The 26,227-nt window shown below is 44.2% G+C and overlaps 1 protein-coding gene across 1 annotated transcript in view; it reads left to right on the top strand.

Moving 5' to 3' along the window:
• Window positions 1-23,057, top strand: part of slc4a5b (solute carrier family 4 member 5b) — a 24,961-nt gene extending 1,904 nt beyond the window's left edge. Inside the window, exons 3-23 of the mRNA XM_061263832.1 lie at window positions 613-765; window positions 1,258-1,353; window positions 2,681-2,736; window positions 5,550-5,707; window positions 6,391-6,478; window positions 7,501-7,655; window positions 7,893-8,021; window positions 8,514-8,688; window positions 8,941-9,074; window positions 10,213-10,484; window positions 12,197-12,270; window positions 12,872-13,063; window positions 13,636-13,749; window positions 14,818-14,979; window positions 15,164-15,342; window positions 15,512-15,584; window positions 15,923-15,991; window positions 16,325-16,498; window positions 16,891-17,061; window positions 18,557-18,612; window positions 22,086-23,057. Coding sequence (XP_061119816.1) covers window positions 613-765; window positions 1,258-1,353; window positions 2,681-2,736; window positions 5,550-5,707; window positions 6,391-6,478; window positions 7,501-7,655; window positions 7,893-8,021; window positions 8,514-8,688; window positions 8,941-9,074; window positions 10,213-10,484; window positions 12,197-12,270; window positions 12,872-13,063; window positions 13,636-13,749; window positions 14,818-14,979; window positions 15,164-15,342; window positions 15,512-15,584; window positions 15,923-15,991; window positions 16,325-16,498; window positions 16,891-17,061; window positions 18,557-18,612; window positions 22,086-22,248 — 2,843 coding nt within the window. The 3' untranslated portion in view covers window positions 22,249-23,057. The remainder of the gene's footprint in view (window positions 1-612; window positions 766-1,257; window positions 1,354-2,680; window positions 2,737-5,549; window positions 5,708-6,390; window positions 6,479-7,500; window positions 7,656-7,892; window positions 8,022-8,513; window positions 8,689-8,940; window positions 9,075-10,212; window positions 10,485-12,196; window positions 12,271-12,871; window positions 13,064-13,635; window positions 13,750-14,817; window positions 14,980-15,163; window positions 15,343-15,511; window positions 15,585-15,922; window positions 15,992-16,324; window positions 16,499-16,890; window positions 17,062-18,556; window positions 18,613-22,085) is intronic.
• The last annotated feature ends 3,170 nt before the right edge of the window (window positions 23,058-26,227 follow it).

Genomic DNA, 26,227 nt, shown 5'->3' with positions numbered 1-26,227 from the left:
GTGCGTGTGTGTGGGCAAGGTGACTCATAAGCACAAGATAAAGGAGGAGTAAAGCTTAGCAGTAAAGTTGTACAGTGTGTATGTGTGCATGTATGTGCGCACATGTATGCCACAAATGTGTGTTTTGGTTTGTATGGTTTATGAGGCCATTTTACTTGAGTGTTTACCAGCACTATTAGGACATTATTAATTCAGAGGACAGGGCCCATCTGACTTACAGACATGCTCTTACCTTTTTGTCTGATGTCCTCATTCACCATATACACTTAGGATGCTTTTTTTGCAAACCAAATAATAGTACATTCACATTAATGAATGATGGTGAGACACAGCTCCTATGAAAATGTTTACTTAAATAATGTAAACATGCAGTTTATTACACGTGTGTCATGAAGATGCGGATGGGAGCTATGATCATTGAAGGCCCCTCCTTTTAACAGTTTTAAATAAATAACTATATCATGTATACATAAAATACATACTATTTTACTTACCAGTGTTCCCACCCTGTTGTGATTGTATGTCTTCATCATTCATGCGCTCTGTTTATGAGCTGTTGAGGCCAGGCTAACCCACAAGGCTCCCGTGTTAACCAACCTCTCGCCCCCTCAGAGGAGGTTGTGGAGAGGCAGGTGGAGGACGGGCTCATTGCTCCCGACCTGAGGGACAAGATCGTCTACGTCCTCCTGAGGAAGCACCGACACCAGACCAAGAAACCTATCCACCGCTCTCTGGCTGACATTGGGAAGACCTCCTCATCCTCCAGTGAGTCTGTGAAAGTGTGTGTGTATGTGTGCGTGTGTGTGTGTGGGTGGGTGTGTTTGTGTCAGGGGGAAATTCCCCTCACACACTTTGTTCAGCCTTACTCTCCCTCTCTCTGACTTGTCTCCCATTGATGAAAAACTGAAATGAACCCTTTGAAGTTGTGTTGAGCTGGTGTAGTCTTTCGGTGAAGTGAACTGGATTTGGAGACCAGAGGTTTGTTGATGATGCAAAATAGAGCTTCCCCTTTCCCACCCTTCATTTCTTTTGTTACTGTGAAGACAATACCATTCGACTGAGCCAAAATGTTTTACTTTCTATCCTAACCAAATCAAATACATCTTATGCTGATTGTTTTCCCTCTATCTCTGTCTCTTTTCCTCCTTCCCTTTTTCTCCCTCTTCCTTCCACCTGTCTCGCGCTCTCCTTCCTTTGTGTTGCTCTCGTTCTCCCTCCCTCCTTCTCTCTCTCCCTTCGTGTGGTTCTGTGTCTCAGGCCGAAGCCCAGCCCGTAGCCCTACCTCAGGGGGGGGGCTCCACCGCTCCACAGAGGACCTGCGCAGCAAGCAGGCGGGCAGCTATGGCCGTCTGCGTGAGTCCAGCTGCTGTGCATCGCGCGCTCTTCCCCCCCCTCTTCTCTCTCTGTCTCTCTTTCTCATCCCCCTCTCTCCCTCTCTCTCTCATCCCTCTCTGTCTCTCGCCCCCCTCTCACTCTCTCTGTCTCTCTTTCTCATCCCCCTCTCTCCCTCTCTCTCATCCTCCTCTCTCCCTCTCTCTCTCATCCCTCTCTGTCTCTCACCCCCCTCTCACTCTCTCTGTCTCTCTTTCTCATCCCCCTCTCTCCCTCTCTCTCATCCCTCTCTCTCTCTCACCCCCCTCTCTGTCTGTCTCTCTTTCTCATCCCCCTCTCTCCCTCTCTCTCACTTTATCTCTCATCCCCCTCTCTCGTTCTCTCTCTCACTCTATCTCTCTCATCCCGCTCTCTCTCTTTCTTTCTCTGTGACTCTTGGTGTTCTTGGTGCTTCAAATTCAAAGTATACAGTACTGTATTCACAGTTCGCATTTGAAGGAAGTGTATGAAATGTAAGAAATGTGTTGCTCAATACAGAGTTTCAAATATTATAAATACTTCAAATACATACAAATGTCATTTTTAAAATGCAGGTATTTAACCGAGATCTGTGCATGTGCTTGGGTTTTTCATTCTGGTGTAATTTTTTCTTCTGCTTCACAAAATATTGCAAACAATCATTCTTATTAAGCTTTATGTTCTCACTCTCGCAATTTTTTTTTTAGAACCTTAATCAGGAAGTGAAACAGTCAATCATTATATGGCTTAGTATGTCCTAGAACATTGAGATATTGTACGAAAGCAATGGTCCAGAATATTACTTTGTGGGTGTGTGTGTGTGTGCACGTGCATGTGTGTGTGTGTGTGTGTGTGTGTGAGTGTGAGTGTGTGTGTGTGTGTGTGTGTGTGTGTGTGTGTGTGTGTGTGTGTGTGTAGATAGGGTGTGCATTTTTAAGTGCAAACCTTCTTGCATGCATGCCAAGTCTCTGTGTCTCTAATGGAAGGCAGTAACCTGCCTAATCTAATAAACATGTTACTAAAATGAAGTTTCCTTACAACCTTTGTGTTTGTGGCACCTGTGATGGGAAGCAGACTATTGTAGCATCCAAAATGTCAAGCAATGAGTCTTTATGCCCGACAAGTAATGAGTAATATTAAATATTAAAAAACACAATTTACGGGCCATAAAGATGACAAATGACAGATTCATAGTCAAGATACTTTTTCCAAGACATTGCATCTTTGCAATGATACACCATCCAGTCTTCAGTCAAGCACTTGTCAAATTATATTGGAGATGAAAAATATTACTAATAATAATACCTATGGTCACTTTCTCTTGTTTCAGATCATGCCCAGAGTCGGAGTATGAATGATATTTCAGACACACCCAGCACAGACCAGGTAAGGTTCAAATATCTGATTCATTCTGCTAATGTATGAGCTACGATCGCTCACACTGACCGTTACATATACATGTCTCCGTGTACATGTATATGTTTGGGAGCGGTACTGAATGAGAGGAAGTTATGGAGAGTGAAGAGTGAACGAATGAGGGAGTTCCTCCTGAACTGAACCATAGCTGAAGAGATTGTGGTTGGAATTTCAGTAACAATAAGAGCTTTTCCATCTTCCCTGGGAAAGAAAAGCTTTGACCCCCATGAGTGGGTGTGTGTGTGTGTGTGTGTGTGTGTGTTAACCTACTCTTGTTTCTGTGTGTGTCTGGCACTGTGCGCGCTTGTGCATGTGTGCGAAATGTATACATGCACATACATGTCTGACATTTGCGTGTGCGTGTGTATCTCTATGAGTGTGTCTGTGTTTGTGTTTTGTAGCAGTGTGGGTGAGGTGGGAGGAGGGGGGGCTGACATTGCACAGTTTTGGGTGGGTTGGAGCTCGGAGCTTAATCCCTTCACAAATCAAGTCACTTACAAAAGGTGGGGGCACGGAGAAATATGAGGGGTTATTAAGCTTGTTATTATTTCACCACTGGCAGCTCAGCCCCACATTCTCCCATTTTGGTTTTGATTGTTCCACCCTAAATAAGAATAAAGAAAAACAGAGGAGAAAAAAATAGGAATTATGCAGTAAGTCACTTTCTTTTCCTTTCGAGATATGCCAAGATATTAACAGGCCTTATTCGATTATTGATAAGGAGATAAGGAGTCACAGGGTGGGTTTAGATTTTGGACTCCCTGGAGTAGTCAGTGCACCCCCACCCCAGCCCAGTGCACCCCCCCACAAGCCCCCCTCTGCTGCATTTTTACTTGAAAGCACCCACCCCCCGCCTCTGCCTCATCACCCCAGCTTTTGCCATGAGTCCAGTTTAATTAGTTTCTCCCCCCTCCGAAAATGACACCTACTGCTCCCTTTCATCTTCCTGCCACCCTCCTCACCTTAAATTTAAATAAATGCAGTCCATTTCCCATAATAATCCAGGGATAGGATGTTTTTTTTAACATAGAAAACAAGCAATGATGTATGAACAAGTGCATAGAATGAGAAACAGAACCAGATATGTTCTGGTTATATGTCTGGTGACCCTGATGGTATCCAGGAAATATAGCCAGGAAGTGTTATCAACATACTCCACGATTGGAGAACGTTCTACTGAGAAAACTTTCATCGCTAACGTTCAGCCCCTATTTTATTATCCCTAACGTCACTCCTGCCAGGCTGACGTGGGGCTGGGGAGGGAGAGGGGGGTCCAGGCTGTTATCCCACAAAAGAACGGGGTCAGCACCCCGATGAAACAATGCTTGTTTATTCGCGATTGAGGCAGAAGTAACCTGACTTTGAAAGCAGAATTATGGGATTAAGAGGCTGATTCTGACCCTAAGCACCAACCATTCCCCGTTCACGTGCTGTCGGGGGCCGGAGCTCCAGGCTGCTTAAAGATATTGCTGATGGCTTTCGCACACAGCGTTGACTAGCCAGCCAGGCAGCGGTGCACAGGCAGTCTTAATTAACCTGCAGAACCTGCAGAACTGAGTGATGATTGTGCTTGTGGTTGTTATAGCTATGCAAGGTTATTAGATCTCTATAGATAAATGTGTACACATACCCAGAACATAACCTGAATTACAGTTGAACTGCAGCACAGCGGCCTCTCAGAACGAGAGCCTTCTTCCCTAAAAATGTGACCTAATGATAATGGTAGTGATGCTTTTAGTGAACGCTGGACATTTTACATAATTCTGTTTGTATCAGTAATTATGGTCATTTCAGTGAATTGGCAATGATTGTGTTCATGAATGAAATGATTTATGAATGAAATGACACCGTTTGAGGGTTGTTCTCACTGTTAGGTGTCACTAGGGAGACTAGGCCCACTTTTCTTCCCCTCTGTTACTATGTAAAGCGTCTTTGGAACAGTCTGCTGTGAAAAGTGCTATATGAATAAAATTGAATTGCATTGAAATTGAATCGAAACAGAAAACTGCAACGAGCATGTGTGTGTGTGTGTGTGTGTGTGTGTGTGTGTGTGTGTGTGACTCAGTGCCTACGTGCACTGAGCTGCAATTGGACAGCGCATGGTTGTGTTCAAACCTCGTGCTTCCACATCACATGTAGAGGGAGTGCAGACAACGGGAATGGATTTGGCACTGATATTCATGGTCTGATAAGAACAGTACTGCCCACTGGCTGATCGCAAAATGGGCATGAAGGAAGGGGGGGGTGCAGTCCCACATCACAACCACCCCTCCCCTGTGAAGTGGGTGCACTTTCACCTCAGTGAGCCATTATTAAAATCTATTTTAAAAGCACTGGAAACTACAGAATGGTCAAAAAGTTCAAACAGTTTCCCCAAACCTCTCTTTTAATCTTAAAACTATTCCATAAGCCTATTTCAACAAGCGGTACTGTGGCCCTCTTTGGTAAAAAGCTTAGCAGGTTGTGTTTCTGTTAGTGAGTGTGTCATGGTCCCATTGGTGTTCTTTGCGTGTGCTTTCCAGTGACATAACAGTCATATATCGATATTAGCATGTGCCCCAAAGGAGAGAAAAAATTCGATTTGATTTGAATTGAAACTAATTTGCCTACATGTATTATATAGTAGCTGTGTGGCTACTGCTATCTTTCCATGAAAAAAAAAAACAGAAATTATTTTCTATGTGCTAAAGCTATATAGCTATATAGTGTGGTCAGTGATACTAGAATTCTGGAAAAGTATTTTGGCTCATTCTCTTGCTCATCGAATGCCTCCCTCTCGATAGCTGAAGAATAAGTTCATGAAGAAGATTCCCCGCGATGCGGAAGCCTCCAATGTGCTGGTGGGGGAGGTGGACTTCCTGGAAAAGCCATTTGTGGCATTCATCCGCTTAGCACAGGCCACCACCCTGGGGGGGCTGACCGAGGTTCCCGTGCCAACCAGGTAACTCACCGATATACAGTACCGTGCAAATGTCTTAGGCACCTGTTCAAACATTCCATATAAGGTAGTTTAAAAAATAATGAAATGGTTTTAAATAGTTAAAAACTAAATCAATATTTGTATGGCTCTGCACACTATCAATATTTGGTGACCACCCTTCGCCTTTAAAATGGCATCAGTTCTCTTTGGTGCACTCTGCAGTTTTTTTAGAAAATCAGCTGCTAGGTTGTTCCAAGCATGTAGGAACAACAGGCCTCAGTTCTTGTGCAGATTTCTAGCTTGCTTCTGGCTCTCCAGGTGATCCCAGACAGCCTTTTTTATCTGAAAAGTGGTCTACTATTTAAAATGTTACTTTATTTAACAAAAAATAAATGTAAAAATTCTATGACATAAAATGTTTTGGAAAATGGATGTTTGTAAACCTCAAATTTGCTCTTTTGTCCTGACACACTAATGCAGAAAACAAAATAAATAAATATGAAATATCATGACCAAATTTATATTTAGAAAATCTAGGGTGCACAGTACTGTAGTTGTATATCTGCCTGTCTGTGTGTTCATATGTCTCTGTGCCTGCATCTCTGTTTGACCATGTCTGTCTCTGACTCAATATGTCAGTTTGTCTTTGTTCCTGTCTGAAAGGTAGATGGAATGACTGTCGGTCTGTGCCTTCTTGTCTCTAGGTTCCTGTTTATGTTACTGGGGCCTCAGGGCAAAGGGAAGTCCTACAATGAGATTGGCCGAGCCATTGCCACTCTGATGGTGGATGACGTAAGTGCCCCACGCCCAATTTCAGTTGTCTTTACCTGCCAATGATACGAGCCATTCGGACACAGCAGTATGCTACAGGTTATAAGAGAGATACTGTGTGGTGTGTGTGTGTGTGTGTGTGTGTGTATGTGTGTGTGCATGTGTGTGCATGTGTGTTGATGTCCTGGTGTAGGGATGCATTGTAATTATAGTCATCCCCTTTTTGTTGTGTCAAATATTGGTGATTTGTGGGTACCTTTTTTATTGTTAATAAAACGGTTTAAAAAGTCTCTCTGTAATAATAGGGAAAGCCACAGCTGTAAGGGCACAGGGGACCGATGAGGTTGTTGAGGTGTTGGATTGTTCCTGAGGTCTGTTTTTGTTGTGGGGAAAGTAATGAACACCATGGGGACAGGAGATGCAAGACACATGGACACACACAGAAAGGTCACACACACACACACACACACACACGCACACACAGAAAGGTCACACACAAACAGACACCACTCATCCTGCTTATACTCAGTTTACATTACATTACATTAATGGCATTTGGCAGACGCTCTTATCCAGAGCGACGTACAGTTGATTAGGCTAAGCAGGAGACAATTCTCCCCTGGAGCAATGCAGGGTTAAGGGCCTTGCTCAAGGGTCCAATGGCTGTGCGGATCTTACTGTGGCTACACCGGGGCTCGAACCACCGACCTTGCGGGTCCCAGTCATGTACCTTAACCACTATGCTACAGGCCGCCCTACTAGTTCTGTCATGAGTGCTTCCATACTGTTAGTGACTGTTAGACTGTTAAGATTTTGCAGGTTTAATCAGAAGGAGAATGTGTGTATGTGTGTAAATGTGTGCATTCTCACAAATGTGTGCTTCACTGAAGGAAGTAGCCACAATTTACTCTTCTCTCATCCTCTGTAATTGAGGTAATTTTACTCATTACTCTCTCTCTCTGTATCTCTCTCTCTCCCTCCCTGTCCCTCTCCCTCTCTCTCTCCCCCTCCCTCTCTCTCTCTCTCTCTCTCTCTCTCTCTAGCTCTTCAGTGATGTGGCCTATAAGGCTCGTGACCGTGATGACCTCATTGCTGGCATTGACGAGTTCCTGGATGAGGTGATTGTGCTGCCACCAGGAGAGTGGGACCCCAAAATCCGTATCGAGCCCCCCAAGAAACTGCCCTCCGCAGACATGAGGTAAAAAGGCATGCAGGAGCCTCCACTGTGAGCCCCTTCATCTTACATTATCTGGAGAACATATTTAAAAACTCATATTTCACAAAAGCCCCTTACAGACCGAGCCAACTAAATCTGGTTCTTGACTTCACACATGTAAGGTCACAGCTTAATAAGGTTGCAGCTTAATGCAAAGCTTTCCTAAAGCAGGAATGCCCAACACCTGATGTTAGACATATTTTCTGTCTCCGCCTGTAGGAAGTCAGTCTTCTCCCTAAACGAGTTGGGCCAGATGAACGGGGCAGCAGGAGGGGGAGGGGGTGCTGCGGAGGATGAGGAAATGCCAGCACCCCACGAACTGGGAGAGGAGCTGGCGTTCACTGGGAGGTGGGCTGAAAAATACTATTTGTTAGCATCTAACATGTCACAACAAACACAGTGTTTGCAATATACCAGTGAAATGTACTCTCACCCTTGGAAAACTGCTGGGTGTGCAGGTTTATGTTTCGCACTTAAAAAAGCAATAAAGCAATAATTACACAGGTCTCTCATGTCACTTGGTTTCTTGGGTCTGAACTGGTTGGTGAAAATAAGAAAAAGCCACCCTATGGCTCTCCATTGGCACCTTTATGTCAGAATTATATGAAGAAGAAAAAATGAACTCTTAATGGTTGTTTTGCCTCTATTCCCTGCTGTAACATCCAGCTACAACAAGCTCAAAATTACCAGCTACCACCAGTTTCAAAACCCAACTTGAGCTGTTTTTCTCAGCAGAGTTGACTTACCATGTTTTGGGTCTCTGTGTACTGCAACTTCCTGTGTGCAAGTACATGGTTTCTTTCCCAGAATGCACTGCTTGAACTGGGCTGTACACTGCAGGTTCTGTGGCGGCCTGATACTGGACATTAAGCGGAAACTGCCCTGGTTCGCCAGCGACTTCTACGACGGCTTCCACATCCAGTCCATCTCGGCCGTGCTCTTCATCTACCTGGGCTGCATCACCAACGCCATCACCTTCGGAGGACTGCTGGGAGACGCCACTGACAACTACCAGGTGATCCATCCCACCTGTCCTCTCACTCTCCCCACTGTAGCACCCATGTTTACTTGTATTATTATGATTATTCGTTGTAGTAGTATTAGTGTTAGTATTAGTTAGTGAGAATTATCCATCTCTCCCTCCGTCTCATCCTCGGAGTCTCTCCCTCTATTTCTCACTCTCTCCCCTTGCTTCCTTCTCCCTCCATCTCTTTCTTGCTGTACCTCTATGTCTGTGCTTCTCGCTCCGTCTCTCCCGCGCTCTCAGGGTGTGATGGAGAGCTTCCTGGGCACGGCCCTGGCGGGGACGGTCTTCTGCGTGTTCGGCGGCCAGCCCCTCATCATCCTCAGCTCCACCGGGCCCATCCTCATCTTCGAGAAGCTGCTCTTTGAATTCAGCAAGTGAGTGCGCCGGCCGGCGGGCAGATACAGACAGGCCACCGCAAGAGAGGCAGAGCCACGCAGAGAGACAGGCTGGCAGATACAGACAGGCCACCGCAAGAGAGGCAGAGCCACGCAGAGAGACAGGCGGGCAGATACAGACAGGCCACCGCAAGAGAGGCAGAGCCACGCAGAGAGACAGGCGGGCAGATAGTGTGCAGAGCCATACAGAGAGACAGGCAGGCAGATAGTGTGCAGAGCCATACAGAGACAGGCAGGCAGGTAGTGTGCAGAGCCATACAGAGACAGGTGGGCAGGTAGTGTGCACAGCCATACAGAGACAGGCAGGCAGGTAGTGTGCAGAGCCATACAGAGAGACAGGCGGGCAGGTAGTGTGCAGAGCCATACAGAGAAGGGCGGGCAGAATACATGACATAGATCTGTCTGTCTGTTTGTGTCTGTCTTTCAGTCTGAGAAACAGATCAATAGACTTGCAGACAAGCAAGCAGAGAGGCAGGCAAACAGAAAACAGAAAAGTAGACCAATAGCCAGAGCGATAGGTAGGAATTTACTAAGACTGGCTGGTAGATTGACTGCCAGATATACTTTCACTCATGGTAGGACACCCAGAAAATCAAATGAAAACACCTGTTCCCTCAGATCTCAACAGAAGCCCCAAATGAGATTAGACATGAGCTTGCATTGACTTCCACTCTGTTTTTACCTCAAAAGAACAAATCAATATCAGAAAACAGTTGATAATGGTGGCAATCACTGGCAATCACTTTCATCTGACTAGGCTGTCTCTATGTATTCCATGTTTCAGTCTGCCCAATGGCATGATGTGAACAACAAGGGTCACATTCATGAAAAAAGTGCTAACTGTAAAATTTGGTTCAATGGACTTGAGTTTGTTATATATGGGAGGGTGGGGGCACTGTTGTGTAATGCAGCTTCCTATATTCTAGTTTTGCTATAGGAAACAGTGAAAAGATTCCCAGAAAGAGTAGTTTCCCATGTACCAGTTATACCATTTGGAAACAGTGGAGCACAATCCATTCCCAGAATGCGGTGGGGCCAAGCTGTGTGCAGTCACCATTGCGTGCCAGGGAGTATTCAATGGACCTCAGGTGCATAAAGCTGTATTTATTTTCCCCAGGAGCAACAAAATTGACTACATGGAGCTACGACTGTGGATCGGCCTCCACTCCTGCCTACAGTGCTTTATCCTGGTCGCCACGGATGCCAGCTACATCATCAAGTACATGACACGCTTCACGGAGGAGGGCTTCTCCAGCCTCATCTCCTTCATCTTCATCTCCGACGCCATCAAGAAGATGGTGGGCTCCTTCAAGTACTACCCCATCAACAGGGACTTCAAGCCAGACTACATCACTACGTACAAGTGCGAGTGCCTGGCCCCCAACCCAGGTGAGCCCGCTTTCGTCAGATGAGCGGTGCTGTGGGGCAAAGTGAGCCCAGGCAGAGGCTTTTCCACGGGCATTTTCCACTGGTCTAATGCAGGGATCTCAGGCTCAGGGGCTGAAGAGCCTTGGAGTCCTTTAGTTTTGGGTGTGTTCCTGCACCACTTGGGTGCTTAATGGTAGCCATTTATTGACTAAAGTTTCCACGCACCTTATATGAAGGCCTACGTTGGCAGCTGATTGAATGTAAACCACAAGAGATCCTGCAACGCTCTAGGACTGCAGTCAGAGATTCTAGGGTAGGGATACTCAAACCTAGCCCTAGGGGGGCCAGTAGTATTGCTGATTTTCTTTTCAACCTGATAGTTCATTGGTCGATTAATGCAAATGACTGGCCAGATATTTAGCACACCTGGTGTCCCAGGTTTAAATCTGTCATGGCTAAAGGGGGAGAATGAAAACCAGCAGTACCACTGGCCTCATGGGCCAGATGTGAGGATCCCTGTCCTAGTTTTAGGGGTAGAAAGAGGCATGTCATGGAAGTAGGTGGGATGCAGCTGCAGTTAGGGTTGCAGGGCAGAGCTGAACCAGATGTGCCAGTTAGATGAGTGGTTTATGGGGGTTATGATGAAGGCAGCTGTCTGGATGGGCTTGAGTTTGAACGGTAGTCCATTACATTGGTATCTTTCCGAACCAGTCATCAACATAACTGAAAGGACAAGTGTCCAGGGTTTATTAAACTCTAACAGAGTACACGAGTCCCCCTGTAAAGCAGGAGCCTCGAACCCTAGTCCTGAAAAGCCACAGGGCTTGTATGCAACCAATTCTGACCCATAAAACAATGCGGAGCGGAGTTAACTCTGTAGTCAGGTGCATTCATTGATCAGTTAAGTGCTGAGTAACTATAAAAAATGTACAGAAAGATGCCAGTGCATATACAGCTGGCCGAACTGATTTGTGTCCTATTTGTCCTTGCTGCGCACACCCACCCGGGCTGCTGGCCGATCTGAGTGAGTACTCCCCACTGGATGTGCATGAGCTAACTTTTGATTTACTCTTTTATTTTCTGATTGGTACCATTCACTGCATCATCTCAGCTATGGGTTAATGGCCCTGAGGCAAATGCGTTTTTTTTTTGTCATCTGAAGTGGCACTGATTGAATGCATGCGGTCAGCGCTTATTGCCATTACAATCTGATCTCATGGCTGAGACTCTGTTCAGTCACTCGAGCTCAGAGGTGTCAAACTCCAGTCCTGGAGGGCCACAGTGTCTGCTGGTTTTTGGTGTGTTTCTGCACAAGAGGTAGATTTCAAGTCTTCCATTGTCTAAAGAGTCCACACACCTTGTTCTCAAGGCCTTAATTGGCTGTTGATTGAAAGGGAAACTGCGGCCCTCCAGGACTGGAGTTTGACACCCCTGCTCTAGCTGCTAAATGGAATGGAGCGATGCGTGTGGGGCATGCATACATGCTGTTTATTTTCTCCAAGCACGGAGTGTACCGTCCTTTTACATTTCAGCCAGGTTGATGATTATGTTAAAGGTTTGTGGAATAACAGTTCTCGCCCTGGAACTGAGGGAGAAGGGGGATGGAGCCACCCAGTGGTGGAAATGAAAAGATGTATTTTTTGTTTCAGTCTCATTGACTGCAAATTGACTCTGCGGTTCATGTTTGATTCCTTATCATTTCCTCATTGGTCCCTCTCTCTTTTTTTAAACAGTGGCTTCAATTATTGCCAATATCTCAACTTCAGTGGCAGTGGACAACAGCACTAACCTCTCTGTGGTGAGTGTTGTATGGGCTGTTTGTTTGCCTGAGTGGGTACTACCTGTATACTTGAAGGTATTCTGTGTGTGTGTGTGTGTGTGTGTGTGTGTGTGTGTGTGTGTGTGTGTGTGTGTGTGTTTTTCTTTGTTTGTATATACCTAATACCCTGTTACTCTGAATATAGTAGTAGGTGAGTCATTATATTCTGGTAGTACAGTATCTAAATTCTGTGTTTACATGAACTCGAAGGGTAAAGGCATGTCTGTAAGTTATGAGTTCATGCTCCTAATAGTCATTTCTGTTCAAAGTGACATTTACATTTGTTATGTGCCTCACCAACCTATAAGGGATAAGATAGGCCAAGAGAGAACAGCAAGTGTCCAAAAGTTATGATATTTTTATTTAAAAAAGAAAACAGCAAGTTAAGATATCAGAGTGGATGTATGTATTTGCCTTTTCTGTGTCTTTCTGCTGTGAGCTCTGTGAGCTGCCCAACGGCTCCTGTTCTTTCTCGTTTTCCTGGCGGGTCGCTTCATTGCCTCCACCTTCCTTATCCCTCACTCTCCCTCTCCTCACCCTCCTCCTCCTCTACTCCCTTCTTGCCCTCTCCTCCTCCCCCCCCCCACAGTACAATGTGACAGCCCTGGACTGGAGTCAGCTCAGCAAGAAGGAGTGCCTGAAGTACGGGGGCACCCTGATGGGGAAGTCCTGCAAGTACGTGCCCGACTTGGCCCTCATGTCCTTCATCCTCTTCTTCGGCACCTACTCCATGACCGTCACGCTCAAGAAGTTCAAGTTCAGCCGATACTTCCCCACCAAGGTGGGTCCAGGGGCCAGGCCCGGTTCTTAGATCCCCTTGTTGATAATAGTGCTCAGGGTGGTCAGGACAGCAAAATGGCCGCCCTTCGCCCTATGGTACGTTTTTATGGATGTTGTCTGTTTATGAATTGTATTACAGTTCAAGATTGGCCACATATACTTACATATAGTGCTATACTGGTGTTGCATATACACTCATTGGTCAGGGAGCATTGGTAGACAAGTCTAGCACTGTCACTAATATACCTCGGGTGGCTGCACAATGGATGTCACACTGAGTAAGTGTCTGCTAAATGAAAGCAGTGCAATATAATGTAATGTATTTAAAAATGGTTTTTGATAGCAACAGAGTGGGAGGCCAGCATATTGCTTTTTCCCTTCGACAATTAATTTTGTATTCTTTGGTACTTGCACCTTCAAAGCAATCACAAAATAATGAAACCTCAGTCTGAAGGGGATATGCATGTTCATCCCAATATCCCGTCCTCTCTCTCTCTTCTTCTCATCCCCCATCCCTCTCTCCCCTGCCCTCCCACGACTGCCCGTCCCTCTCTCTCCCTGTCTCTTATCCAGTGCCGTACCCTGATCAGTGACTTTTCCATCATTATTTCCATCCTGGTCTTCTGTGTGCTGGACTTCCTCCTGTCCCTGGACACCCCCAAACTGCATGTTCCCACTGAGATAAAGGTCCCACACCCCTCCTTACTGTTGCTTTTTACTGCCCCCTGCTGGTGGGATGGGGTACACTGTCAGATTTACAAGAAAAATGTTTTGTTTTTATTATTTATTTTATTTCCCTTTTGACCTGAAGCCTGCCAAAAGTCAACTTGCATAGAAAAAGAAACCTTGAACAGAATAATCATCCTGGGTCAAGTTTTGGGTTACGTGCTACAACCAATGGTCCACCTAATTTTTCCAAAGGTGCCCATTTTGTAGCAATTTTAACTTAACAGGCTACCTGAAAATCTGTTGAGTGGGTCATGTTCTATTTCTGGATGAGCTGAGCCAATTAATACAAGAAAAACAATTGTGTTTAGATTGTGTTATGAGGTTATAGCATGAAATGCATTCAAAGTCAAGGAAGCATAAGGGCATGTATTAGAAATGAAGTAAAAAGCATGCATTTTTCTGAATAATGTTTGCTCATTGTCTGCAAATTATTATTATTTTAATCAAGGAACTCAAGGAATCTTTCCAACCTCCATGTACACACAATGTCTTACTTACACAGTTTCACTATATTCTGCTCTTTTAATCCTTCTGATTTTTCTTTTCTCTCTCTTCTCTATCATTTCACGGATCTCTGTATGTCTTCTTGTGTATGTCTCTCTGTCTTTCTGTGTCTATCTGTCTGCATGTCTGCGTCTGACCTCTGTTCCTATCAATCTGTTTGTGGTCTGTATGTGTCTGTGTGCCTGTCTGTGTTTTTCTCTGCCCAGCTTCGGAAGCTCATCAGTGATTTCTCCATATTCATGTCAATCATGACCTTTGTGGGGCTTGATATGTTAATGGGCCTAAAAACTCCCAAACTCATAGTGCCAACAGAGTTTAAGGTATGTGTCTGCTAATCATGTAATTCCACCTGCATGAGTGTGCAAGTGTGCATGCCTGGGTTTATGTGTGTCAGCCTGTTTGTGTGGGACTGATTAAGCTTGACTTGATCCAAAAGTGCTGCTCCCTGTGCTCCCTGTGTGGGTTTGTGTTCGGCACCCCCACCCCTGCACACTCTCCCGCTCACAGTCTGCCTCTCCATAGCCCACACGCCCTGACCGTGGCTGGGTGGTGCAGCCATTTGGCAAGAACCCCTGGTGGATATACTTGGCCAGCTTCGTCCCGGCCCTCCTCGTCACCATCCTCATCTTCATGGACCAGCAGATCAGCGCCGTCATTGTCAACCGCAAGGAGAACAAACTGAAGGTGCGTGTTAGAGGTTTAGCACGCACATAGCATCCATTACGCAGCTGGTTATGAGCACCGAAAGCGTTCAGGATGAACACTTTGCTCAAGGCTGTGACAGCGGAGTTGAAGTCGAGCCCAAAGCCTCTGTGTTGCCAGCGCAGCTGTCTGGCCGTTGTGCTACATGTCTGCCCTGCTCTTCCAGAAAGGGTGCGGCTACCACCTGGACCTGCTCTGGGTGGGCATCCTGATGGTGACCTGCTCCTTCATGGGCTTGCCGTGGTACGTGGCGGCGACCGTCATCTCCATCGCCCACATCGACTCCCTCAAGATGGAGAGCGAGTCCAGTGCCCCGGGGGAGCAGCCGCAGTTCCTGGGAGTGAGGTGAGAGAGGGAGGAGGAGGAGGAGGAGGAGGAGGAGGGACGGGGAGGAAGGAGGAAGAGGGTTGGGGATGGATGTGTGTGTTCAGTATTGAATGATGAGTTTGTATGTGTGTGTGTTTGTGTGTGTGTGTGTGTGTGTGTTTTACGCACAAACCCGTGTGTTCTGCAGGGAGCAGAGGCTGACAGGAACCCTGGTGTTTGTATTGACCGGAGTTTCCATCTTCCTTGCTCCCATCCTCCAGGTAAGAAACCAATCAGTGCCATTAATGGCAATATGGACACAGCAACCACAGAATAATGGGATTTACACGAGCAATAACTATAAAATACAACTGACTCACTAATAATAAAAGGCTGTGTTCAAACCACTACTGATACACAATAAGCAATTTATAGTCATCAATGTGTGTTTGACAGAGTGGCAATAAAAAGCCACAGTCAATACCTTTGAGCACATATAACAATCAATCAAATTGCATTCAACAGAAGGGCCTGCTATCAGGATAGTGTGTTTTTATTATGCTGTTTGATTGGTGAGAGTGGAGGTCTCAGAAGTGCTGTTGTTCCCTGCTTTCTGCAGTACATCCCCATGCCAGTGCTCTACGGTGTCTTCCTGTACATGGGAGTGGCCTCTCTCAGTGGTATCCAGGTGTGTGTGTGTGTACGCGCGCACATGTGTGTGTGTGTGTGTGTGTGTGTGTGTGTGTGCGTGTGTGTGTATGTGTGTACACACACATGTGTGTTTGTGTGTTTTTTGTGTGTTGTGTTCCCAAACTTTAAAGCCACAATGACCTATTTAATCTGTTAAAATTATTTTTGTACCATAGACCTTAATAATACAATGATTGTTGTATGTTTTGTAAATGTTTGTCAAACTATGCAGCGCGCACACAAGCCACCATGTTGTTTAACAGGACTCCCGGACACTGTGTGCCGTGTTCGGTGAACAGGGAGAGATGGTTTCTGTTCTCTCTCCCTGCAGTTCTGGGACCGGATTAAGCTGTACCTGATGCCAGCGAAGCACCAGCCGGATTTCACCTACCTGCGGCACGTGCCCCTGCGTCGGGTCCACCTCTTCACCCTGGTGCAGATCACCTGCCTGGCTGTGCTCTGGATCCTCAAGTCCACTGTGGCAGCCATCATCTTCCCAGTCATGGTATGTTTCTCTCAGAGAGAGAGAGAGAATGTGTGTATGGATCCATGTCTGAAGCAAGATGAAGCCCCAGATGCACCTCTGTGTTGCAAACAGAATCAATATATTTGATACATAAAATCCATATAACATGATAATAACACTGTCATAGAATATTTACTTAAAATCCATAAATGTTGATGTCATTTTTTTAATCCATGTAATATGATTTAGTAACATCAAATTCATAAATATAGATGCAATTTATCAACTTTATTTGATATAATATAATGTAATATAATTAATCTAATCTTCAAATCAAATCCATACATTTACCTGTGCTTTTAACAGGAGAGTGCATCAGTATGTGTTGACATTAGCAGTGGATAAAGTCACTCTCTCCCCCTCCCTCCTAGATCCTAGGCCTGATGGTGGTGCGGAAGTTGCTAGACCTGGTGTTCTCCCAGCACGACCTCGCCTGGCTGGACGACATCCTCCCCGACAAGGAAAAGAAGAAGAAGGAGGACGAGAAAGAGAAAAAGACAGACAAGAAGAAATCCAGAGGAGAGGATGATGTCGACATGGAGGTGAGGGAGAAATAGACAAGCTCGCACACAGACACACACACACGCACACTCACTAACACGTGTACAGAAGAGAGGGCTTTTTTTGGTGTCTTGACTCTCCTACGCCATCGTGTATTGCAGTGAAGAGAGTAAACGCATCCTGAGTGCTCTGTCCTTGTGCTGTCCTGAGTATTCTGCCCTAATACATTTCTGCTTTCTGTCTCACCCATATGTCTCCACCTGTTTTCTAATTGATTCCTTCCAACAAATCTACTTGTGTGGTTGGTTGCTTGGTTGGAGTCGTCCTGCTATTTGACTTTGACTGTGTGCAGTTTACTTCCCTGCCCATTCATGTGTGTTTAAAAGCTGATTTGTCCTGCATGTTCACCCGTTTATTTAGCTAATTTTGGTCCATCCATGCATGACAGAGAGAGAGAGAGAGAGAGAGAGAGAGAGAGAGAGAGAGAGAGAGAGAGATTTTCATGAGTGTCTCCCATCCTGCTTCTCCCGCATGCTGATTGGTGGCTGGCACTGTCTCTCTCACTCAGTCTAAGAGTCCCACCCCCTCCACAGTGAGGATACCCATGGAAACCATGGGTCTGCCTGTGGGCCCTGCCCCTACCACTGGTCCCCCTCCATTTGAACCCCTAGCCTCTGACCGTGAGTAAACACAGCCTGTCTTGCCCTCTCCTTCCTTCCATCAACAGCCCTGTCTGTACGGTAAAATGTACTCAAGGTCCTGTCACACAATGGAATCCCGGAGACAACCGTAGAACTGACCAGTGACAGAGCGAGCACACACAATCACTGCATCTCATAGGAAGTGACCCTATCCACTTTCACTCGCACTGCATTCTGGGTCTGATTTGATATTTAGCTGATGGATGCAGTGCAAACGATGCCTAATGTGGTTTTATGATCACTATGTTGCCTTATTAGGGCTATTCTTCAAGGTTTGATATAAATGAGCTGTAAACATTTAAGTGACTCTTTTCTGATTCGGGAAAGGTTGTCGTTTTATTTTATACACAAAGATTTAGCCGATTGCCAAACCCAAAGAATTCTACGAAGTAATGTGAGCACTGCTTGTTTTTACATGTTTTTGATCACCAGACTTTGAAAACACTGAACTTTCTCTTTCTTTCCACTCTCTGTTTGCTGCTCTCTCCCTTTCTATCACCCTTCTTCCTCCCACCTTCTTCCTGTTTTCCTGTTTCCCCTGTATGTGTGTGCTTTATCAATGTGTACATGTTCATGTGTACCTGTGTGTTTACTTGTGTGTGTGTGTTTACTTTACTGTGTGTGTTTTTACTTGTGTGTGTGTGTTTACTTGTGTGTGTGTGTTCATTTGTGTATGTGTGTGCTTTGTCAATGTGTACATATTCATGTGTACCTGTGTGTTTACTTGTGTGTTTGTGTTTGTTCATTTGTGTATGTGTGTGCTTTATCAATGTGTACATGTTCATGTGTACCTGTGTGCATACTTGCGTGTGTGTGTGTGTGTGTGTGTGTACAGGAGAGATACCACCCTTACTCTAACTGCTCAGCAGATGAGTCTGACCTGGACCGCAGGTACTGTGTGCTCAAACTGCACGTGCCCTACAGTGACCTGATGAAGCCCCCCAAATCCAATACCGACTGGGGTGCACACTGCCAGCTCGACGACACCTATTCCTACTGACACATGTACAGAAACACACACATATAACCATGCATTAACACACACTCAAACGCATAACCAGCATTAACACACGCTCACACTCACACAACCATGCATTAGCACACACTCACACACATACCCATGCATTAGCACACACTCATACACACATAGCCATGCATTAACACACACTCACACACATAACCAGCATTAACACACACTCACACTCACACAACCATGCATTAACACACACTCACACTCACACACATACCCATGCATTAACACACATTCACACACATACCCATGCATTAACATACACTCACACATAGCCATGCATTAACACACACTCACACACATAACCAGCATTAACACACACTCACACTCACACAACCATGCATTAGCACACATTCATACACACATAGCCATGCATTAACACACACTCACACACATAACCAGCATTAACACACACTCACACTCACACAACCATGCATTAACACACACTCATACACACATAGCCATGCATTAACACACACTCACACACATAACCAGCATTAACACACACTCACACTCACACAACCATGCATTAGCACACATTCATACACACATAGCCATGCATTAACACACACTCACACACGACCATGCATTAACACACACTCACACTCACACAACCATGCATTAACACACATTCACACACACATACACATGCATTATCGCACACACACACTCACACAACCATGCATTAGCACACACTTATACACACATAGCCATGCATTAACACACACTCACACACACATACACATGCATTATCGCACACACACATTCCTGGTATTCCTACGCAATGCATTAACTCCCAAAAGTAAAATTATCCTTAGTTTCAGGTGTATTCATTGTTATGAATTTCTTATTGTGAAACATTTTTTAATTATGTCTTGACATATAAATATAAATAGACCAGATCCATAAAATATTGTTACATTTGTGGCTCTTGTACACTATTGGTTTAAATGTAAAAACCAAAGTATTAGTATATGGTTTTTCTCTCTTTGTTGTTTGTAGTGATGTTATTTCAAAAATGTTGCTAAACTATTTGCTGCTGTGAGATTATAAACATTAGGGGATTGTGCGCACGTCCATAATCGCAATTTAAATCGTGCATTCTGTGAAGTGTATATGTCCATTATTAGGGCCTCTGGGGTATTTTTTTCAAAATTTGGCCAGTATACAAAACATATACATACAATACATCCTGTTCACACATTCACTGCGTCCCAACTGTATGTGAAAAGGAAGGTATACACAGCCTTCATAGAGAGAAGGGAGCTTCAGTCTAACCTCTATGGGGTTTTGTATTTACCATTGTAATGGTATTATATATACCTTTTTCTATAACTACAACTCACTATGTGAAAAACATTGAAATTAACAAAAAAAGTGAAAGAATCTTCAAGAAAAAGTTTTCTTAAAGCATTAAGATTGAATTCCTCTGCTCTCCCTGCAGTGCAGTGCAGTGTAGTGCTAAGGTTAAAGAACAGCACACTGAGCCCCTTCACGCCTTTTGTACACATGTTAAAAACAGCAGCTATGCTGCCATCTGTGAATCGACCATATGTGACGGGTTTCTGGTTGTTTCTTAAAAAAATATATATATTTATGTGTGTGTGTGTGTGTATATATATATACACACATGTATAACCTTTTCCAAAAGAAAGTCATTGAAAGTATTGTTTGTGTTCTGAGTGCTTTCCCAGTGTCTATCTTCCCTGAAGTCTAGCAGCGACACTCAGTGAGCACTTTATTAGGTATTTATTAGACTTATTTTTTAGACTTATTGGTCTTCTGCAGCTGTAGCCTATCTACTTAGAGGTTTGATGCATTGTGTGTTCAGAGATGCTCTTCTGCATGCCACTGTTGTAATATGTGGTTATTTGCGATACTGTCACCTTCCTGTCAGCTTTGACCAGTCTGGCCCTTCTCCTCTGACCTCTCTCATTACCAAGGCTCACTGGATGTTTTTTTGTTTTTCGCACCATTCTCTGCAAGCACAAGAAACTGTTGTGTGTGAAAATCCCAGGAGATCGGCAGTTTCTGAACTGATACTCAAACCAATGATTGTTGGTCTGCCACCAACAATCATTCCACAGTCAAAGTCACTCATATCACATTTATTCCTCATTTGGTCTGAAAAACAGCTGAATCTCTTGACCATATCTGCATGCTTCCATGCATTTAGTTGCTGCCACATGATTGGCTGATTAGATATTTGCATTAACAGGCCGGTGTACAGGTCTACCTACTAAAGTGCTCAGTGAGTGTATGTGTGCCCCCATCCCTCCCGAATCCCATGTGTAATGGCATGACTGCATGAGCCACAAATTCAACTACAGCCTTTTGTCCTCCTGTTCAAGCTCCATAGGTGTGTGGGTTTTCCCTCTGCACACCACAGACCACAGATAGTGGGAAAGCAATGTACAAAACAGCCCAGCAGGGGACATGGCTGTTTTCTTTTCTAAATCCTACCCAAAAAGGAGCTGTATTTATACAAGTAGTGGGCAGTTTTGCAGAGTATTGTGTATACCTTCAACATTCAATGAGTATTAATTGAATAATAACCAACTACAGCTAGGAACAACCTCCAATAGCAGTAAGATTTACCAAGGGGTCAGGGTTTATGCACTCGATTTGGTTGATTCATTTTATGTTCCTGGGAAGGAACACAGCATACGGATTTAGATTATTGACAGTTTGCCTTCCTACAGTGGACAACCTGTCCCTAAAACATGTTTGTGTACATTATATTATTTAATCCCACATTAAACCCATTGGCTAATAAAGGCTGATCCCAAGAACAAAAGCTACATCTACACGCATGTTCCTGCACCCATGATGCACCAATTCTGTCAAATCACAAAACTTCCCAAGTCATCAGAGTTTGCTTTAGTTCACCTGCAGTCTGAACAGTCATAAACCTAGTCTAAACAGACATTTGCTGTAATGCAGGGGTGTTCCTTGAGCAGTTATATCCGGAATAAAGCAGTGGCATTTAGTCTGTGAGGACATTTGAAATACAGTATATACAAAATTGTAAACTAGGATTGCCGTGTCGTTTCTTCTACACAAGATTACAATACATAGCATGCAATGGCATCCTGAAGTGGTTATTTTGCACGTCTGAGAGTGTCAGTCTCCTTCCCGTCCTTCCATTCTCGCCGCCGACACATTTCCCAGCGCGTCTTCCTCAATCTGTTCCCGTTTGCCCTTTCCCATCCATCAGCACTCCTATCTGACCTCCTGTCCATTCCGTTTGGCCTCCCCCTGTCCCTCTCCACCTCCTCCTCCCTCTCTCGATGGCTCTGCGCGTGTGTTGTAACCGGAGCTTGGTGTTCCCCAGCATCACTCTGCACCTGAAGATCTCCTGTCCTCCGTCCCCCGCCGGGCCCCTGACCCACGGAGCCGGTCCCCCGCCTCAGGTCAAGATTGAGCTGGAGACTGACAGCGAGGACAATGACACTTACCCCCGCCTGCGGGACGTAAGCAGCGAGACCACACTGTAGGGGGCGCTAGAGGACCGATGGGACTATAGGCAAGGCTAACGCATGGATATACCTGGGGCCTAACTCTACACACTTAACACGCAGAGTGCTGACACACACACAACATTTATCCCCATTTCTTGAGACGGCGAACAGTAAAGAGCAGGTTAGAGCGACACACGCTCATAGACTGAGACACTGTCGAAATAAGGACCCTGCTCGTTTTTAGCTTTCGCTTCCTTACTCCCATGCAGCCCCAGTGCTGTCTCAAATTCTAGTCTTAAAGCCAGTGGAATTCTTATTTACTATTTTAACAGGGTATATACTTCTCAACACTTCGATGCTCGCTGTATAAAATGAACTTGGAGTTTATCTATTTGTACACAAAAATGCATACACACACATTTTGCACTTGAGAGCTTATGAGTGAGATATGCATTTGCATGCGGTTGGTGGAAACACCCGTCCTCCTCACTGCCCTATGAAGAGGACGCTCATGCATGTATTCTCCAGTCCATGTCTGTGTACTTTCCTCTGTTTGTCACTCTTTTTCCAAAGCCACCTTCATTGCAATCTACAGTCCACAGTGTGTAATCACGTTTATGTAATCACGTTTTCCCAAAAGAAAAAAGAAACAACCAAAAAAAAAAATAGTGTCAAACCAATCCCTGTAACCCTATTGTTTTTAACTATTGTAAAAATTAAAAAGAATATCTAAAATATCTGTATCCTAACAGTTTTAATTATATACTGTATGTGAAAATAATAGTGTCTCTGCGTGTGACTGTGGGTATGTGTGCATGTGAAAAATATTGATCTCTGTATATTTAATGTGGGCTGTAAAGATGTACCAAACTAAGTTTTAGAAATAAACATATGTTGAACAAGGAAACAAAATGCTGTGATATTATTTGTAACACAGGTTTTTCTGCTTCGCCTCATCTTTTTCTACTACAAATAACAATGGCTCGGCAATGCTGATTACTGACAATGTGTGTGTGTGTGTGTGTGTGTGTGTGTGTGTTGATTATCATTCTAATTCATTATTCTGTCTTAATCTCTATACAACGTTTGCTTCAAGGCGGACCACTGTTAAACAGATTCACCAAAGATGTACAGTCTTTAACCCATGCCTTCCTTAAAAAATGTCTTATCAAGTGAATAATTTGGCTCATTACATAATGTGGTCGACACCAGGGCTAGACTGCAATCAAAATCACCAGCAAAATTGGTAGAATTTCTTATTGTACTCATCACACACTTTTTCTTTAGTCTTTTTTCTTGCACTGTTTTGCAATTTTCTTCATAAACAATATCTACATAGAACAGACACACTTACTCAGGATTTGTCTATTTACTTCTATGCAACTAACTACAGTCAGTGAGCACTTTACTATTTATTGGACTTTTTTACTTCTTGGTCTTCTGCTGTTACAGCCTATCCACATAGAGGTTTGATGCGTTGTGTGTTAAGAGATGCTCTTCTGCATACCAGTGTTGTAATGCTTTATTTACGTTACTGTCACCTTCCTGTCAGCTTTGACCAGTCTGACCCTTCTCCTCTAACCTCTCTCATTAACAAAGAATTTCTGCCCAACTTCTGCTCACTGGGTTTTAGTTTTTTTTTTTCACCATTCTCTGCAAACTCTAGAGAGGAGAGATTAGCAGTTCCTGAGATACTCAAACCACCCTGTCTCGCACCAACATTCCACGGCAAAAGTCACTTAGATCAATTTCTTCACCATTCTGAAATTTGGTCTGAAGAACAGCTTGACCACGTCTGGATGTCTTTATGTATTTAGTTGCTGCCACGTGATTGGTTGATTAAATATTTACATTAACAAGCTGGTGTACAGGTCTACCTAATAAATTGCTCACTGAGTGTATATAGATGTATATAGAAGTACAGCCTTACATTGACCACATAGGAAGGGATACATGTGAATTTACTTCAGCTAACTGTAAAAGCATCAACATCCGAAACCATCGCTTTCAGCAATCGTCAGTGGCAGTTTATGTTCCAACAGTGGTTTACACGCATGCGCTTGTCACTGAAACACAGGAATTGCATGCGGACGTAATTTGGCACCCCTTTCGCTTTAGAATTGCTAGGAACTCTTAAGAATGACTAACCAAGCAAGTTACACAATCAGCTTCTTCACACTCATATGAAATATACATGGCACCCGACTGTTACACATACTGTGCAAAGTTCTTCAAGAAGGTAAGTGCTTAAGTTGATTAAACGTTAGCTAAGCTAGCTAGCTAAATTAGGCCTCTGGTTCTTCTGTCATGTTGACAAGTGGCCAACTAGCTAAGTAATATAGTAGCCGAATGGTTTTAAATTTGGGACCGGGTTTCTATTTATAGTAGCCCACTTAAATATTTCACCAAAGTATTGCGATACAATGCATGCATATACGTCATAGCTGCACTTACACCAACGTTAGTAGTTTGTACCACGGCTAATATTTTACTAGCTAAGTTAGCTTGTCTGGCAAAAAGAAAAGTCAAAAGAGCAATTTTGATATGTCACTGAGAGTGATAATTTCACGGATAATAGTAGCTTTTAAACATTTAAACAGCATACATTTAATTTATAATACAGCGAGTGTACTTTAATATAACTGTCCAATAATATTTCGAACAAACTGCCTGAATGAAATTGTGTTGGTCACTTCGAAAAGTTAAGCTTCACTAGTGCCCCACCCCCGGATGTTACTGTATTTTGGTCCAGCTCCCAATGTGCCCGTAGGGAAACAACATGTTTTTCATTTCCGTCCAGGATGAAGTAAGCTAGCTGCAGGATGTATTCTGTGTGTGTGTTTATGTCGACAGGTTTGATTATGTCAAGTGACAGAGAAAAGTTCAAGTTCAGTGGGAAGAGACAATCTGATTGCGATGCAAACTCCGTGGAGTCTCTGGTCCGATACAAGCACGTCTACCGATACATAACCAAAGGAGTATACTCGAAGCATCTCCCTGAACAGAAGAAACGGGGCATTCGGCGAAGTGCAAATAACTTTTCTGTTGAAGGTAAAAAGGTTCTAGCGAATTAATTTTAGTCATTGTATATAGCTGTCTAGTCAGGAGTAACCTGAATGTTATTTCTTCGCGGCACCACACCACACATAAGTAGGGGAGATCGGGGGTGATTTGTAATATGTATAACTCTACGCAAATTTTTAAATAAACTTCCCATATTTGTCTGCTACAAATACTAGTCATTTAGACATCTACTACAATATCACAGAATGTGTGAGTAATTGTCAAATGCAAAGAGTTCCACTGTTACAGCTTACCCGACTACCGGATGTAACAGGAACAGAAAATGTGCTTAAATCACACCCACAAAGGGGAATAGGGATATTGACTATAGTGATCACATTACCAAAACTCATCCCATGGTGTCACAACCAACCCAATGTTTAAGCCATCTCAGTCTCCCCTATATGTAAAAGTATACGCCTTCCCTATGTGAAAGTCTTCCTGTTTCCATGGCAGAACATTTATTAATCCTCCAGAAGCTGGACGCTGGACATTAATGAACTAGTTAGTTTGCAATGAGAGTACCGTTTCCTGTCATCGTTCCAGGGAGTTTCACGGCTTTATTTCTAATTTTGTCATGTGAACAAGAGGAATAATCATATAATCATATTGTTTTACCAATTTTCTATTGATTTTAATGTAAGACATGACCCCGTTTTTAAGTGTAGATATTTGTGTTTCTAGAGGGGCGCCTTTATTATGTTGGGCCAAAGAAGGAGGAGAAGAGAGAAGTCGTGATTGACACGGACAAAAAGAGAAAGGTGTTTCTGGATTGCCATTTTGATGAAATTGGTCATCACCTAGGGCAGAAGAAGACTGTGAACAGGATCCAGAGCAAGTACTACTGGCTGGGCATTGTGAAGGATGTGGTGGACTGGGTATGTGGTGACCGTGACGTCATAAACAACGGCAAAACCTGGTACTTATGAACCCTGGCAGGGAAAGTGTGCCA

Source organism: Conger conger, chromosome 12, assembly GCF_963514075.1.
Source record: "Conger conger chromosome 12, fConCon1.1, whole genome shotgun sequence".
Taxonomy (NCBI): Eukaryota; Metazoa; Chordata; class Actinopteri; order Anguilliformes; family Congridae; genus Conger; species Conger conger.
This window is presented reverse-complemented; position numbering and strand designations above follow the sequence as displayed.